Here is a 14,374-nt window from a genome sequence, read left to right on the forward strand (position 1 = left end):
TGAGAGGCCCATGTACTGCAAAAAAAAAAAAAAAAGGAGACATTACAACTGATCCAAAGGATGGTAAGAGACTACTATGAACAACTATAGAACAAACTGGACAACCTAGAAAAAATGAGTAAATTCCTAGAAACATACAACCTTCCAAAACTGAATTATGGAGAAATATAAAATCTTAATAGACCAACCATTAATAAGGAGACTGAATCAGTAATCAAACACTTCCCAACAAACAAAAGTCTAGGGCAAGACAACTTACTGGTGAATTCTACCAAAACATTCAAGGAATAAATATCATTCCTACTCAAACTCTTCCAGAAATAAGAGGAAGAAACACTTCCAAACTCATTTTATGAGACCAGCATTACCCTGATAATGCAAAACCAGATAAGGATGCCACAAGAAAATTATAGACCAATATCACTGATGAACACAGATGCAAAAATCCTCAATAAAATATGAGCAAGCCAAATTCAACTATACATTAAAAATGATCATATCCATCATCAAATGGGATCATCCCAGGGATGCAATCATGGTTCAAAGTCTTCAAATCAATCAATGTGATACACCATTAACAAAATGAAGGATAAAAATCATACATGCAGAAAAAGCATTTGACAAAATTCAACATCTGTTTACGGTAAAAACTCTCAACCAAGTGGGTAGAGAGGAACTATACCTCAACATAATAAAGGCCATCTATGACAAGGCCACAGCTAACATCATACTCAATTGTGAAAAGTTGAAAGCTTTTTCTCTAAGATAAGAAACAAGATAAAGATGCCTACTCTCACCACTTTCTTTTCAACATGGTATTAGAAGTCCTAGCCAGAACAATTAGGCAAGAAAAAAAAATAAAAGGTATCCAAATCAGAAAGGAAGAAGTAAAACTGTTACTGTTGGCAGATGACATATTATATATAGAAAATCCATGAGACCCCACCAAAAACACTACTAAACTAATAAACGAATTCAGTAAAGTTGCAGGATACAATATCAATATACAAAATCTGTTGCATTTCTACAAACTAATAACTATCAGAAAGACAAATTAAGGAAATAATCCCATTTAAAATTGCATCAAAAAAGGGACTTCCCTGGTGGTGCAGTGGTTAAGAATCTGCCTGCCAATGCAGGGGACACAGGTTTGAGCCCTGGTCCAGGAAGATCTCACATGCTGCGGAGCAACTAAGTCCGTGAGCCATAACTACTGAGCCTGCAATCTAGAGCCCGCAAGCCATAACTACTGAACCCGTGCACCACAACTACTGAAGCCCATGTGCCTAGAGTCTGTGCTCTGCAACAAGAGACGCCACTGTAATGAGAAGCCCATGCACCGCAATGAAGAGTAGCCCCCGCTCACCGCAACTAGAGAAAGCCTGCACGCAGCAACGAAGACCCAATGCAACCAAAAAAAAATATATTGCATCAAAAAAAAATAACATACTTAGGACTAAATTTAACCACGTAGGTGAAAGACATATACACTGAAAACTATTAAGACATTGATGAAAGAAATCAAAGACACAAATAAAATGGAACGACATTCCATGTTCATGGATTGGAAGAATTAATATTGTTAAAATGTCCAAGCTGGGGCTTCCCTGGTGGCGCAGTGGTTGAGAATCTGCCTGCTAATGCAGGGGACACGGGTTCAAGCCCTGGTCTGGGAAGATCCCACATGCTGTGGAGCAACTGGGCCCATGAGCCACAACTACTGAGCCTGTGCATCCGGAGCCTGTGCTCCGCAACAAGAGAGGCCGAGAGAGAGAGGCCTGCGCGCCGCGATGAAGAATGGCCCCCGCTCGCCGCAACTAGAGAAAGCCCTCGCACAGAAACGAGACCCAACACAGTCAAAAATAAATAAACTAATTAAAAAAAAATGTCCAAGCTACCCAAAACAATATACAGATTCAATGCAATCCCTATCAAAATTCCAATGGCACTTTCCACAGAAATAGGAAAAAATAATCCTAACATTTATATGAAACTATGAAGACCATGAATAGCCAAAGAAATGTTGAGAAAGAAGAACAAAGCTGGAGGCATTATACTTCCTGATTTCAAACTATATTACAATGCTGTAGCAATCAAAATAGAATGGTATTGAATAAAAACATCACATATGTCAATGGAACATAATAGAGCCCAGAAATAAACCCACCCATATATGGTCAATTATTTTATGACACAGGAGCCAAAAATATGCAATGGGGAAAGGACGTTCTCTTCAATAAACGGTGTTGGGAAAACTGGACAGCTACCTGCAAAATAATGAAACTAGACCCCTATCTTATAACATACACAAAAACTAACTCGAAATAGATTGAGTTGAATGTAACACCTGAAAACAATAAAATTCTTAGAAGAAAACATAGGCAGTAAGCTTCTTAACATCAATCTTGGCAATGACTTTCTAGATCTGACACCAAAAGCAAAGGTGACAAAAGCAAAAATAAACTCAGACTAAAAAGGTTCTGCACAGCAAAGAAAATCATCAACAAAATGAAAGGCAACCTATGGCATGGAAGAAAATATTTGCAAATCATATATCTGATAATGGGGTTAAAATCCAAAATATATTAAAAAAAAAACTCATACAACTCAACAGAAAAAAAACCCAAATAATCCAATTTAAAAAATGGGCAAAGGACCTGAACAGACACTTTTCCAAAGAAGATATATGAATGGCCAACAGGTATGTGAAAAGATGGTCAGCATCATTATACTCATTAAGGAAATGCAAATCAAAAACCCGAGAGATCACTTCACACCTATTAGAATGTCTAGATTCAGAAAGACAAGAGATGATAAATGCTGGCAAAGATGTGAAGAAAAGGACTCCTGTGGATGGTTAGTGGGACTGTAAACTGGTACAGCTGCTATGGAAAACAGTAAGGAGGTTCCTAAAAAAATTAAATATAGATTTACCATACGATCCAGCAATCCCACCTTGGGGTATATACCCAAAAGAACTGAAAGCAGGGTCTTGAAGTGATACTTGTACACTCATGTTCACAGGAGCATTATTCACAATAGCTAAAACATGGAAGCAACCCAAGTGTCCATCCACTGATGAATGGATAAGCAAAATTCAATATATACATACAATGGAATAGTATTCACCTTTAAAAAGGAAGGACATTTTGCAATATGCTACAACATGGTTCAATCTTGAGGACATTATGCTAAGTGAAATAAGCCAGTCACAAAAAGACAAATACTGTGTGATTCCACTTAGTCAAAATAATAAAGACAGAAAATAGAATTAGGTTTTCCAGGGGCTAGAGGGAGGGAGAAGGAAAATTATAGGTATAGAGTCAGATTTACAAGATGAAGAGAGCTACGGGGATGGATGGCGGTGAGGACTGCACAACAAAGTGAATGATTTAATAAAATTAATTAAATTGTACTGAACTGTACACTTAAAAATGGTTAAGATGGTAAATTTTATGTTATGTATATTTTAACACAAAAAATTATGAAATTAACATATGCTCATCATAACAAAAAGTAATTAGACATTAACAAATACCCAGTCTCCCCCCCTCCTCAAAGCTGTACAAATTATTTAAGCTCCTATCAAATTACAGAGATGCCATTAGCTTACATTGATGAGCCAGCATTTTCTGGGAAGGGGAGAAAATTCCTTTAGCAGAATGAAGAACATAATTAAAATACTGCTTCTGTCTAAGAAGCAATGCAAATAAATTATTTTTCATGCAGAAATGAACAAGAAAAAAATTTAAGTCTCAGACACATGGAGTGAAAGCCAAGGTCTGGAGGGACAGGCAGGGGATAGAGGGCTACTGCTTAGTGTTTAGTAGATGGTCTGTGTGTTTGCTTCCTGAAGCTTATGCCCCAACCCGATGGAGACTTAGGGGAAACAACTCTTATTAAAGTAGTGGTAGAAGGGGGCAAAAGATAAGACGACAGTGAGGAAGATACCTTTATAGACCCTTTTACATGCATCACCTGAACCTCAAAATTACTCTGTAACGTCATACAGGGAAAATGTTCTTATTCTGATTTTATGGAGTAAGAGGATTTCTAGGAAGTGCCTCGTCCAGGTCATCCAGCCCTTTGAAGCCTTCCACCCCGGCAACCTGGGCACCATCCAGTTTACCTGACACCCTGCCTTATGTACGAACAATGATGCTGAGCCAGTTCCTTCTGAATGGGGTGAGATGGGGTTGAGCCAATGAACTGCTGATGCATCAATGATAATGAATCAACACAGCAGCTAACTGACCCCAAAACAGAAATTCCTGACGTGTTTGTGGCGCAGGGACTGTCAGTATCCCCTAGTGACAAATTCTCTCCCCAGGAAGGGAAATGTCTTACCACAAACGTCAGAAAGCATTTGTCCAATGTATTTCTCAGTGTGAAAGATTATGCTTCTCAAATAACTTTAAAGATCACCTCCTTGTCTTTCCAGAAGAGTTGGGGTCAATGTGAAAAAAATTTTGCGTGCTCAGAACCGGGCTTCTAAACAGAGAACATTCTAAACATTTTACCTCTTTTCCAGCTGATTTTACAATACAGGCAATTAAGTAATCAAGGAATTAATGAATTTCTGGTGCACAAGAAAACCACATAAGCTCGAAATTCTTCTGCAGTCTCCCGCTTTCTTTTCTGTCACCCTGACTTCCACACTTCTCTTTAGGGACCCCCTAGCCGACTTGGCTACTGGGGCCACAATCTCACCCCCTCTCACCAGCTCAACAAGGTACTGCAGAACTCGGCTGCAATACCACACTTCACCGGTAGATGTCGGAGCCCCAACACTTGACAGAGTCAACGTTCACATTTCTGACAAGCAAACCAGCAGCCATTTAGCGCCTACTGTATACTCGCCGACAATTATGCTAGGCGCTTTCAGGTCAATACCGCACCGGTGGGCTCATCTGGGAAACGCGTGAGGATTCGATTAGTTAAATTGTATAAAGTGTTTTGCACAATGACTGAATCGTAGTGTGAAATTATTACCGGCCCAAGGTGAGGCGGCAGAGACCAGCCGGGGTCCACCGCAGCTGTCTCAGCAGCGAGGTCTGCGTCTGGGCCCAGGGCTTGCTTTCCATCCAGTTGGGGCACTTGTCCTTTTTCCTGTCGCCTACCACCAAGCTGCCGGTACGTCCTCCAAGTTGGGATCCGGAATTTGGCTCCCCTCTGGCAAAGCGACGGTGGTGTTGGTGGGTGGAGGAAGGGGGGTCACAGTTGGGGCGGGTCCAGGGCGGGGCAGCTACATCATCCGCTTTCCTGCGGGCACTTATAAAAGGCGGGCAGCCTGGTAGGTGGCACGGTGGGGCGCAAGACGTCGCGCTCCTAAGGTCTAAACTCAACACAAACTTTTCTCCTTTGACTTCCGGGCCTGCGCTCTACCTGCCCGCGAGACCGACCTGAGGCACGCGGGCTTGGCCCTCCCGCCGCGTAGCCGGGCGGGGCCTCGGCTGCACCTGGGAGGCTGCACTTGCCTGGGGCCGCCAGTCTCGGGCTGGTGGGCTCCGCTGGGCGCCCAGCGTGCGGCGTACCCGGGTCGACTTCGGCGGGCAGGGCGCCCCGGTCGCCCGCCTCCCGGGGGAAGGACAGGCCGGGACCCACGCTCCGGCGCTCCGGCCCGCACTTGGCGCTGGGGCCCTGTGGCCGACGCACACGCGCAGAGAGGAGCCAAGTGCCGGGGCCCCAAGCGCGCGGAGGCTGTGCTCGGCGTAGGCGCGCGGTGGCCGCCCCAGGTGCCGGCAGCCGGGACGCCCCCTCCCCCTACGCACGTGCGGGCCGCCGCCCCCTCCGGGCTACCAGCGCAGCCGCGAGGCGGCGCGCCAATCGCCCAGGGCCGCCGAGGGGCGGGGCCGCTGCCCGCATTGTTCCTCCCCGAGCGGCGGGCCCTCCCCTTCCCCCAGTCCCGGGCGGGGCGCGGGGCCGCCGAAACCGCGGAACGTGGGCTCGCGCCCCGCCTTTGTCTCCCGGGCGCGAGCCGGCGGAGACCCGCCCCCGCCGCTCGCTGCCAGAGCCGCTTTGTGACGCGGCGCGGGGGACGGGGTCGCGGGGTGCTGAGCCGGCGGGCACAGCCTCAGCATGGACGTGACCGTCTCGGAGCTCATGGAGCTCTTCCTGCAGAGCCCGCTGGTGACCTGGGTGAGTGTGCCCGGCCCCTCGCCCCATTGTTGGGGCACTAGCTCCACTCCCGCCCGCCTGCAGTCGCGGCAGACCCGACCCGGCCGGGTTCCCGGAAAGCCCCTAGACGCAGAGGATTCATCAGGTGCCCCCGGCCGGTCATCAAGTGTCCCGGAGTATGGGGGTATTTCCAGCTCTGGAGCCCGCGCGCCCGGTGCAGGACCCCGCCGCGCTCTCGGCCCGGCTGGGGGCTGAGCGGGTACACCTGTTCCCACCGGGGCGTTGGGCCGGAGGCCCTGGAGCGACAGTCTTCCGGTGGTCACCCTGGCCTCTCATGGCTTTGACCATTCGAGAAAAGGACCCATTCCCCAAAACATCCTCCTGTAGTTTCTGAACCCCTGAGACCAGCGGGCGGATGGCGGTGGGGATTAGGGGGATCCCAGTGAGAACGTGTACAGGCTGCGCTGGGCGCACTGATTTCCAGTGGATTTGAGACGTGAGAAATTTATTGAAAAGTCCCTTTTATTTTTTTTTTCCGCTCTGACACGCCGGAGAAAAGTGGCGAGGAAGTTTTCTTTCTGCTGTCTCGCGTCTGTTGCCTGGCGCGGGGAGGGGAGAGAGGCCCTGGAGAAGGGTGCTGTTTGTTGAAGGGTGGGTGGTCTTGGGTGACCCCCTCCTGCCCACAGGGGCTCTGCCCGCCTGGAGAGCTTTAGACTGTGCGCGTGGAGGTGACTTTTCCTGCCTTTCTCTCCGTGTCCCCTACCCGCAGGTGAAAACTTTTGGCCCCTTCGGAAGCGGCAACCAGGACACCCTGACAATGTACATGGATTTAGCGGACGGCATCTTTTTGAACCAAATCATGTTGCAAATGTAAGTTATATTCGGGGAGGAAGGAAGGAGGGAATGATGCCGCAGCAAGTCGACATTTAAGGTTGTAGAAATGGAATGTGAGGTTGCAGTGGAGGGTTCTTTGCACGTCGGGCCACTGGTATCTCAGCATTAACGTGTCTTTTCGTCGTTTGTGGGGTATGGAGAACTCCAGGACAGTGGGTTGGCAGCTTGTTTGATGAAAGGAATTTGAAATTGAGTGACTGTCATCCACATGGTGTAGATAGTGCAATTGACTTCGAACTCGGGGACTTGATTGTTGTTTGAGTAATGACACGAAAAAACCCCTTTCTTTTGGGGGGCAAGGAACTGTAACGGAGAGTGTCTGGTTACAGGAAGTGTCGGGTGGGACCGGAGCATCCGTGAGTGACTATAAAGTTTCATTCGAGGTCAGGACGCCTGTGTTTCTGAGCTCCCCTTCATCTTCCATTTTCAGTTGCCCCAGAGCAAGTACAGTTGGTTAAGTCCCTTCTCAGGAACTGGATTTAAAGTCACTGTGTTGGGAGAGGCGCAGGGAGCCAGAATACTGTGGTACTGTTTGTCTTGACGCTTGAGGCTTAAACAGGGTCTTGGTGGAAGTTACACTTGCTAGCATGTTGGTCTGACCACATCCTTTCCTGTTGCTGAATTCTGCAGAGCCTGTCTGATTGACAGCCTGCCACATGTAGGTGTTGGCTCCTGCCGCTGCATTCTGTTTTTAACTCAGGAACTGCAGGGAACATATTGGCATTGAGTGTCAGTTATGATTCACAGGCACTTGAAGCAAAATAAAACATCCTGATGTTCTCTGTGGATCAGGCCCTTACGCTCACCTACTCACCTGCAACTAAGCAAATTGTCATACTGGAGCATGAACCTGTTAGCTGTTGAGAATCAGCTTCGTTTTTGGCCCGCGTGGGAGGAGGAACAGTCAGCTTTGGTATATTCAGAAAATGGCTTAAATACATCTACCTACAAAGATCTATTTTAAAAAATTTCCCGAGAACATTGCTTCTTTGGTTTAAGAAGTTACCTGATGTCGTGCTCTGGGAGATACATCTCAGTCTTAATGTTTTTTTTTTTTTTTTTTTAAGGCACTACCACTGTTACCAGTCTTGAGTTTGATTAAATTCTAAAGAGACAAATCTGTTGTCAGCTTTGGCAGCACGTCTCCGAGAACATTGATGAGAAGTTTTCCTCGGGTTGTCTTGTGGCATATTCAGGTTCTGGCAACTCTTCCCCCCTCATCCTGTTAGACCCCGAAAATTGCTCGATTCCATGGGTACAGCAACCTGTGAAACTTAGAGCTGTCCTGTTTAATTAAAAAAAAAAGCAGCAGTGTCCCCCAGCCTTTTCATTCAGCTTTTACACCCAGGCGAGGGGAGAACAAAAGCCCTGGGACTATTTCTCTTTCTTCCCTGACCTTTGGAATTCCTGAAGCGTTTACCACTTGCTTGTAAATCAGGAAAGCCTGTTGGACCATTCCTTTGAGAAATGCCAGCTCATCACTTGTTCACACTCGGCTCGCGGCTGAATTCAGTTGGACGGGCTTCTCCCTTCCCCTTGACAGTTTGAAATGTTATTTTCTCCTCTGTGCTTCGCCAGGGTAATCGTGCTGGAAGTGGGAACTGATACGTTTGCAGCTCTTCAGGCCTCAAGCAGTGCTTCTGGGTCCTCTGGCCAGGGTTGGACACCGAGGAGGGGACAGTGGGGAAGATGGGTGGCTTTCCAGAAGGAGGAAATCAAGGAGGGAGAGGCACAAGCAGCACGCAGTTGACTGACTGACTGATAGGAATGACCCTGTTCCAGGTGATAGATATCAGAGCATTGTTCGCTCTTGAAAGTGGGCAGGGATTGACTGGAAAGGGGGCACAAGTGAACTTCTGAGGGTGGTAGAAATGTTCCATATATTGACTGGAGTATATTTCATCTTTCAGAACTCATCAAGGTGTAACTTAAGATATATGCATTTCACCCTAAATGTAAAAGTTACCTCAGGGGGACTTCCTGGGTGGTCCAGTGGTTAAGACTCTGTGCTTCTAATGTAGGGGGTGCGGATTCGATCCCTGGTCGGGGAACTAAGATCCCACATAAAAAATTACCTCAAAAAAACAACAACAACGAATTTCAACCCTAGTGTTGAAAGCCTAGATAGCCAGCTTGGGTTCAAACCCTAGGTCTCTCTCATGCATGCTTTGTGATGCTGGGCACATCACTCAACCTCTCAGTTTCCTCACCTGTAAAGTGGGAAGGAAAGTACCTTCCTTAAGAGATGGTTGTGAGGATTAAAGGATGTTAGTAATTAGCATAGGGCCTGCCACTTAATAGGTATTGGCGTTGGTTATGTAGTTACGCATCCACCTTCTTAATCCAGAAAGGATTTGGGGCACCCCCTAAGAGTTCTTTTTTTTTTTTTTTTTCCTTTTCTGTCCACCTTTCTCCTACATTCCTAGTCTCCTAGATTACCTCATACTTCTTAGCCTTAGCTCGCTCCCAACAAGATCTAGGGCAAAACTGGACTCTGGGACCCATATCCTAGCCCCACATCTAACACTACTTAAGCCTGTTTTCACTTCTCCCAAGTGGAGACATGTTGGGCTAACTAGCAGGTAAGTGACAAGGCTGTTCTGCCTTATCTCCCATGCTAGTAGCCCCAACTGTCTTCAGTTCGCCTGTTTTGATAAATTCTCACCAAGTTGGTAGGACCTGAGAAAATTGCAGAGAGCAGTGTGCTAACCTGTTGCTGGAGTTCAGATAAGAGGCGTGTTACCTAACACTTCGGAGCCATATGGAGGCTGGCTGGGGGTCACGTGACTGCACCTGGGCATTGTCTCTGGCAACTGAAGAAGGCTGCGGTAGTAGTCTCTGGGCCCTGGCCTCCTAGTGACATCAGTGCCTGGAAGCTGGAAAGCCCTGTGGGCTCAGCTTTCAGGGGAGGCCCAGGTCTAAGAGAATTCCTGAATGAAAGTGAGGCATTGAGTGGCGTGGATGGAGATGCTTGGGAAAACTTGCTGAATAGCTCCTCTGTAAATGCAGTTTCTCTGGGTACCTACTGGTAGTCCAGGGAAAAACTAGGTGTCTGATTCACTTTGGACACATTTTTCATGGTCTCATAGGAAAATTAAGAGCTTCGACTCTAGCATCAGGCAGACAAGTTCAAATCCTCCCTCTGCCACTTACTAGTGCTCTTATCTTGGGCAAGTTACTTAAACTCTCTAAGCCTCAATCTCCTGATTTGTAATAAGGGGGATGGTATTTTATGGATTTGGGGAGGATTAAATAAGATTATGCATTATGCATGTATAGGAAATGCCCAGCAAATGTCAGTCATCATTATTGTTAGCGTGGAGCCCAGAGCTGGGTTTGTGTGTGTGTGCCCACGTGCGTGTGATGGTGTACATCTGTGCATGTGAGAGTGGACACCTGAACTGACGCAATGGCTGTTGAGTTCAGCTAAGAACTTAGGGCTGGCTGGGACTGAGAGCTTGTGCCTGGGCAAGGCCTGCGTTAAATCCAACACTGTTTGCTTTGTTCAGACTCCTTTCTAACCCCTTGTACTAGCTGCAAATTTACGGATAATATATTAGTTATTCAGAAGCTGGAAATAGCCTCAGACCAATGTGAGAGTTCCTTAGGCTTCTCAAAAGCATGTGAATGATAATATTTTTCCTTAGTGTGCTGGAGGAGGAGTTATGTTCCCATTTTGCAGATGTACAAGCTGAGGATAAAGGGGCAGATACTGATTAGTTGAATGAGTTTGTGTTGGTGCTAGAGAGTTGGAGCAAGAAAGATTTTTACTCATGAACTTGAGTGATACTCTTTCATGGCTGCAGCATATGATACTCTTCATGGGGCCTTTGAGTCTGTAAAAAATTACACAAAAAAATTCACGTCTGTTGGAGGGAGGTCAGAACATACAGATGAGCAAAACGAACATTGCCTATAATTTTACCATGTCGAGGTAGCAGAATTAATATTTTGGTGTTTCCCAGATGTTGTCTATGGTATATACGTAGAATATGTGTTCCTAATGTTCTCTTATACAAATTTGGGCTCCGGCTACTGTGTAACACCTTTTTTATTAACCTGTGATAGATTATCAACATCTCCATCATCTGTATCAAACGTAGTTTCTCATTCAGGGTTTTTTGGATTCATTTTTAAATTTAGGAAGTCTTTGGAATATGATGAAAAGTTGGGGGCTGGCCTTTTCACAAAGGAGGGAGGCAAGGTTGCTATAAATCTAAATTATAGTTCTCTTTAAAATTTTAGGGAAAGTTGATTTCTTTTTTTCAAGTTAGAAGTTTTTATCAGAAGGAAGCCCCGGGGGCCCACACTTTGGACTTGTATCTCTCCAAGTTCGGACAAGCTACCAGTTGCTTTGTTGCACCCTTGTTTCTCTCCTGTCCTCTGACATCCTGATGTGGGGCTGTGTGGCTTTGCTTTCTAGGGCTGTCATACAAAGAAGATCCTTATTCTTAATGATGGCTTTCAGGCAAACAGTCTTGCAGTGGTTCTATGATGTCCTCTTCCTGGGATCAAGAACCAGGTACCACGTGTGCCAGTGCGGACCTGGCCTCCCTAGAATGATAACCTTTTAGTACTGGAAGGATCCTGTGGTCATCTTGCAGATGAGGACAGTGGGGCCCAGAGAACTTTGGCCAGTCCTGGCCCCATTTCCAAACCAGAATCAGTAGCTCCTAACCCACTTCTTGCTGAGGGACAGGGCGGGGTTACACAGTGCTGGGCAGAGTGGGGATAGGCCTTCCTTCACCATAATTGACTTTTGTTCGATTTGTTTCCTAATCTCTCTTTACCCTGAGAGCCTGAGTTAAAGGAGGGAGTGCTAATGATCATGATAATTAGTCTAATTACTCATATAGAACCCCCTCCCCGACCTCCGTCACCTGACGGTCTCCCAGGCCCCGACCCTGGATCCTGGGTGTGTGTTGTGCCATTGCCCGTGCAGTGAATGTCCACATGTTTGCCAAGGTCTTCCAGCTTCTGGCACTCCTCAGGGGGTCCCCGTCTGACTTAATGAAAGCTGGGACTACAATAGCAACAAAAAACAGAAAAAGCCCTGCATGTTCTGAAGTTCTGCTATTTTAGGAAGCACGCTTGTCACGTTATGAAATTGCTTCTCATCTCTTAAGGTGTCTATCATAAAAGGAAGAGAACTGCACCCTTAAGATAAATTACTTTGTCGTGCTAGGTGCACTTCTGTAGCTAAAATGCCTTTGTGGTTTAAATTCTGAATGCCTCCTCTGCTGCTAAATTAATTGCCACTGAACTGTTAACCTTTATTTTCTCAGTAATGAATGGCTCCAGGAGAAACATGTAACATGTAAATGGCTTGGCCAGATTCTAGTACTGTGTGGGGACAATAAGAAACGTTGTCCCCGGGCTTCCCTGGTGGCGCAGTGGTTGAGAGTCAGCGATGCAGGGGATGCGGGTTCGTGCCCCGGTCCGGGAGGATCCCACATGCTGCAGAGAGGCTGGGCCCGTGAGCCATGGCCGCTGAGCCTGCGCGTCCGGAGCCTGTGCTCCGCAACAGGAGAGGCCAAAACAGTGAGAGGCCTGCGTACCGCAAAAAAAAAAAAAAAAAAAAAAAAAACGAAGAAAAAAAAGAAACGTTGTCCCAGGACAGTTGAAAAGAGGTCCTCTGGTTGTCCCAAGGAGCCCATGTGACTGTTTTAGGAGATACAGGATGATTGAATGAAGTCCATGGCTGATTATTGCATGTGATTCATAAAGGGGTTTGCATGTACACAAAACAGTGTAGGGACTCATAGTGTTTATATCAGATATTTACTTAATGGTTGAATTTTAAACAGCTTGTGTTATTAAGAAATTGTGCTTATAGTGGCATTTGAAGTAATTGCTATTTTTAGATTTTTTTCCTGTTTGTCAACTTTGTATAAATTATTGGCTTTGGATGAGCTGAATGGCATTGAAATTGATTTGCGTAACTCCCCAAATTCCCCTTCTTGTCCTCTCATCATCATCATCATCATCGAGGGGCCCGAGGAAGGAGGAAGAGACCTGTCTCTCCTCCATCACAGCAGCCCCTGGAAGGCTCAGCACCCTTAACACAGGGCTCGGATGACGGAAGAAACTGTGAAGACAGCCCTCATTTGAATGAAACATCCTTTGTGGTGCCTTGGGACAGTCGAATGGCACGGAGGGCTATGTTTGGAAAAGCTGTGTGGGCTACATGGGGAGAGGGAAGAGAAATCCGTTCTGTTGAGTCTGTTCTCTTCAAATAGGAAATATTTTTGACACTGAGAATTTTTGAGAAATGTCCTGTATGTAGATGAGTGAAATTATAAATCGCTTGATTCAGATTTCTAGTTTCATCACAAGCAGACCTGACTTTTGCCTGAGATTGGAAAATAAATGACACTTTGGGGGTTTCCCACAGGAATTATTTGTGTCTCTTCACATTTCTCGTAGGGTGTGTTGTACACCACATAGTATCGCATACTCATGGTGGTGGTTTTTGAGATAGAATTGTGCCCCTGGAATGTGAATCACAGGCAAGAGCAATTCGGTGACATAGGCAGGAGACCGGTTTGAAATGGAACATCGATGACTTTACTGGTTTATGAAGTCAGAAAGTGTACTGTTTCCCCCTTTTCCATCTTTCTTGATATTTCCCATATTTCGCTTTGGTCAGCTTTGGATCCTTTTTAATCTTCAGATGTATTGGGGGGTAGGTTATTGATGTTTACACAGTGCAGCTTTGGGGTCTGCACTGACACTTGGTTGTTTATGGCTGCTCTGGGGCCAGAAATAACATTGCTTAAGGGCCGGTGGGGGGCTGAGTGCTTGGGGGGGGACAGGAGGTGATGTGGCTCCCTGGAGGTCCACGGCTTGGCAGCAGCAGAATTAGGACTTGACTTGAGCCACTCTGTCACAGCTGCATAGTAACCTAGGCTTGGAGAGGACCGAATGCTCAGTAGCGCCTGGGGTAGGATGGGGTGTGACAGATGCTGGGAGATGCAATGTTCCATTCTCATTTTTCTTCCCCTAGAGATCCCAGGCCAACAAATCAACGCATCAACAAACACGTCAACAATGATGTGAACCTTCGCATTCAGAACTTGACCATCTTGGTGAGAAACATTAAGACCTACTACCAGGTAAGGCGGGCCCCCCCCCGCGCCGCCCTCCCCGGGTTCTGTGCGTCCGGCAGTACCGTCATTTGAACCGTTTCCCTACAGGAAGCCAAGAGGAAACGGTGGTCAGGCATCTGCTTGTTGAAACTTGGTGTGTTTGCACATGCATCCCTCTTTTTGGCATCGTGAGAAGGGTCAGAGGTGGGATTGCTTTACTTTGTCCAGGGAATGTTCTCTGAGCCTTGTGCAAAGCATCGTGCCAGGTGCTGTGA

At 46.4% G+C, this 14,374-nt stretch overlaps 1 protein-coding gene and 1 long non-coding RNA gene across 11 annotated transcripts in view; one reads left to right on the forward strand and one right to left on the reverse strand.

The window, feature by feature from the left end:
• LOC137219301 (uncharacterized) overlaps nt 1-5,850 on the reverse strand; it is a 57,300-nt gene extending 51,450 nt beyond the window's left edge. For both annotated transcript variants that reach the window (XR_010941068.1, XR_010941069.1), the window contains exon 1: nt 4,993-5,850. This is a non-coding gene — a long non-coding RNA (uncharacterized lncRNA). The remainder of the gene's footprint in view (nt 1-4,992) is intronic.
• A 56-nt stretch (nt 5,851-5,906) lies between these two features.
• Nucleotides 5,907-14,374, forward strand: part of CCDC88C (coiled-coil domain containing 88C) — a 129,383-nt gene continuing 120,915 nt past the window's right edge. For 5 of the 9 annotated variants that reach the window (XR_010941052.1, XR_010941063.1, XM_067727597.1 and 2 more), the window contains exons 1-3: nt 5,908-6,138; nt 6,887-6,987; nt 14,018-14,126. Coding sequence is in view for 7 of the 9 variants with exons in the window: in XM_067727597.1 (XP_067583698.1) it covers nt 6,079-6,138; nt 6,887-6,987; nt 14,018-14,126 (270 nt within the window). In the remaining 2 variants the exon portion in view is untranslated. Of the gene's footprint in view, nt 6,139-6,886; nt 6,988-14,017; nt 14,127-14,374 lie in introns of all 9 variants that reach the window. The other 4 variants (XM_067727564.1, XM_067727574.1, XM_067727589.1 and 1 more) reach the window with 3 other exon arrangements.

This window comes from Pseudorca crassidens, chromosome 1 (assembly GCF_039906515.1).
Source record: "Pseudorca crassidens isolate mPseCra1 chromosome 1, mPseCra1.hap1, whole genome shotgun sequence".
Classification (NCBI taxonomy): domain Eukaryota; kingdom Metazoa; phylum Chordata; class Mammalia; order Artiodactyla; family Delphinidae; genus Pseudorca; species Pseudorca crassidens.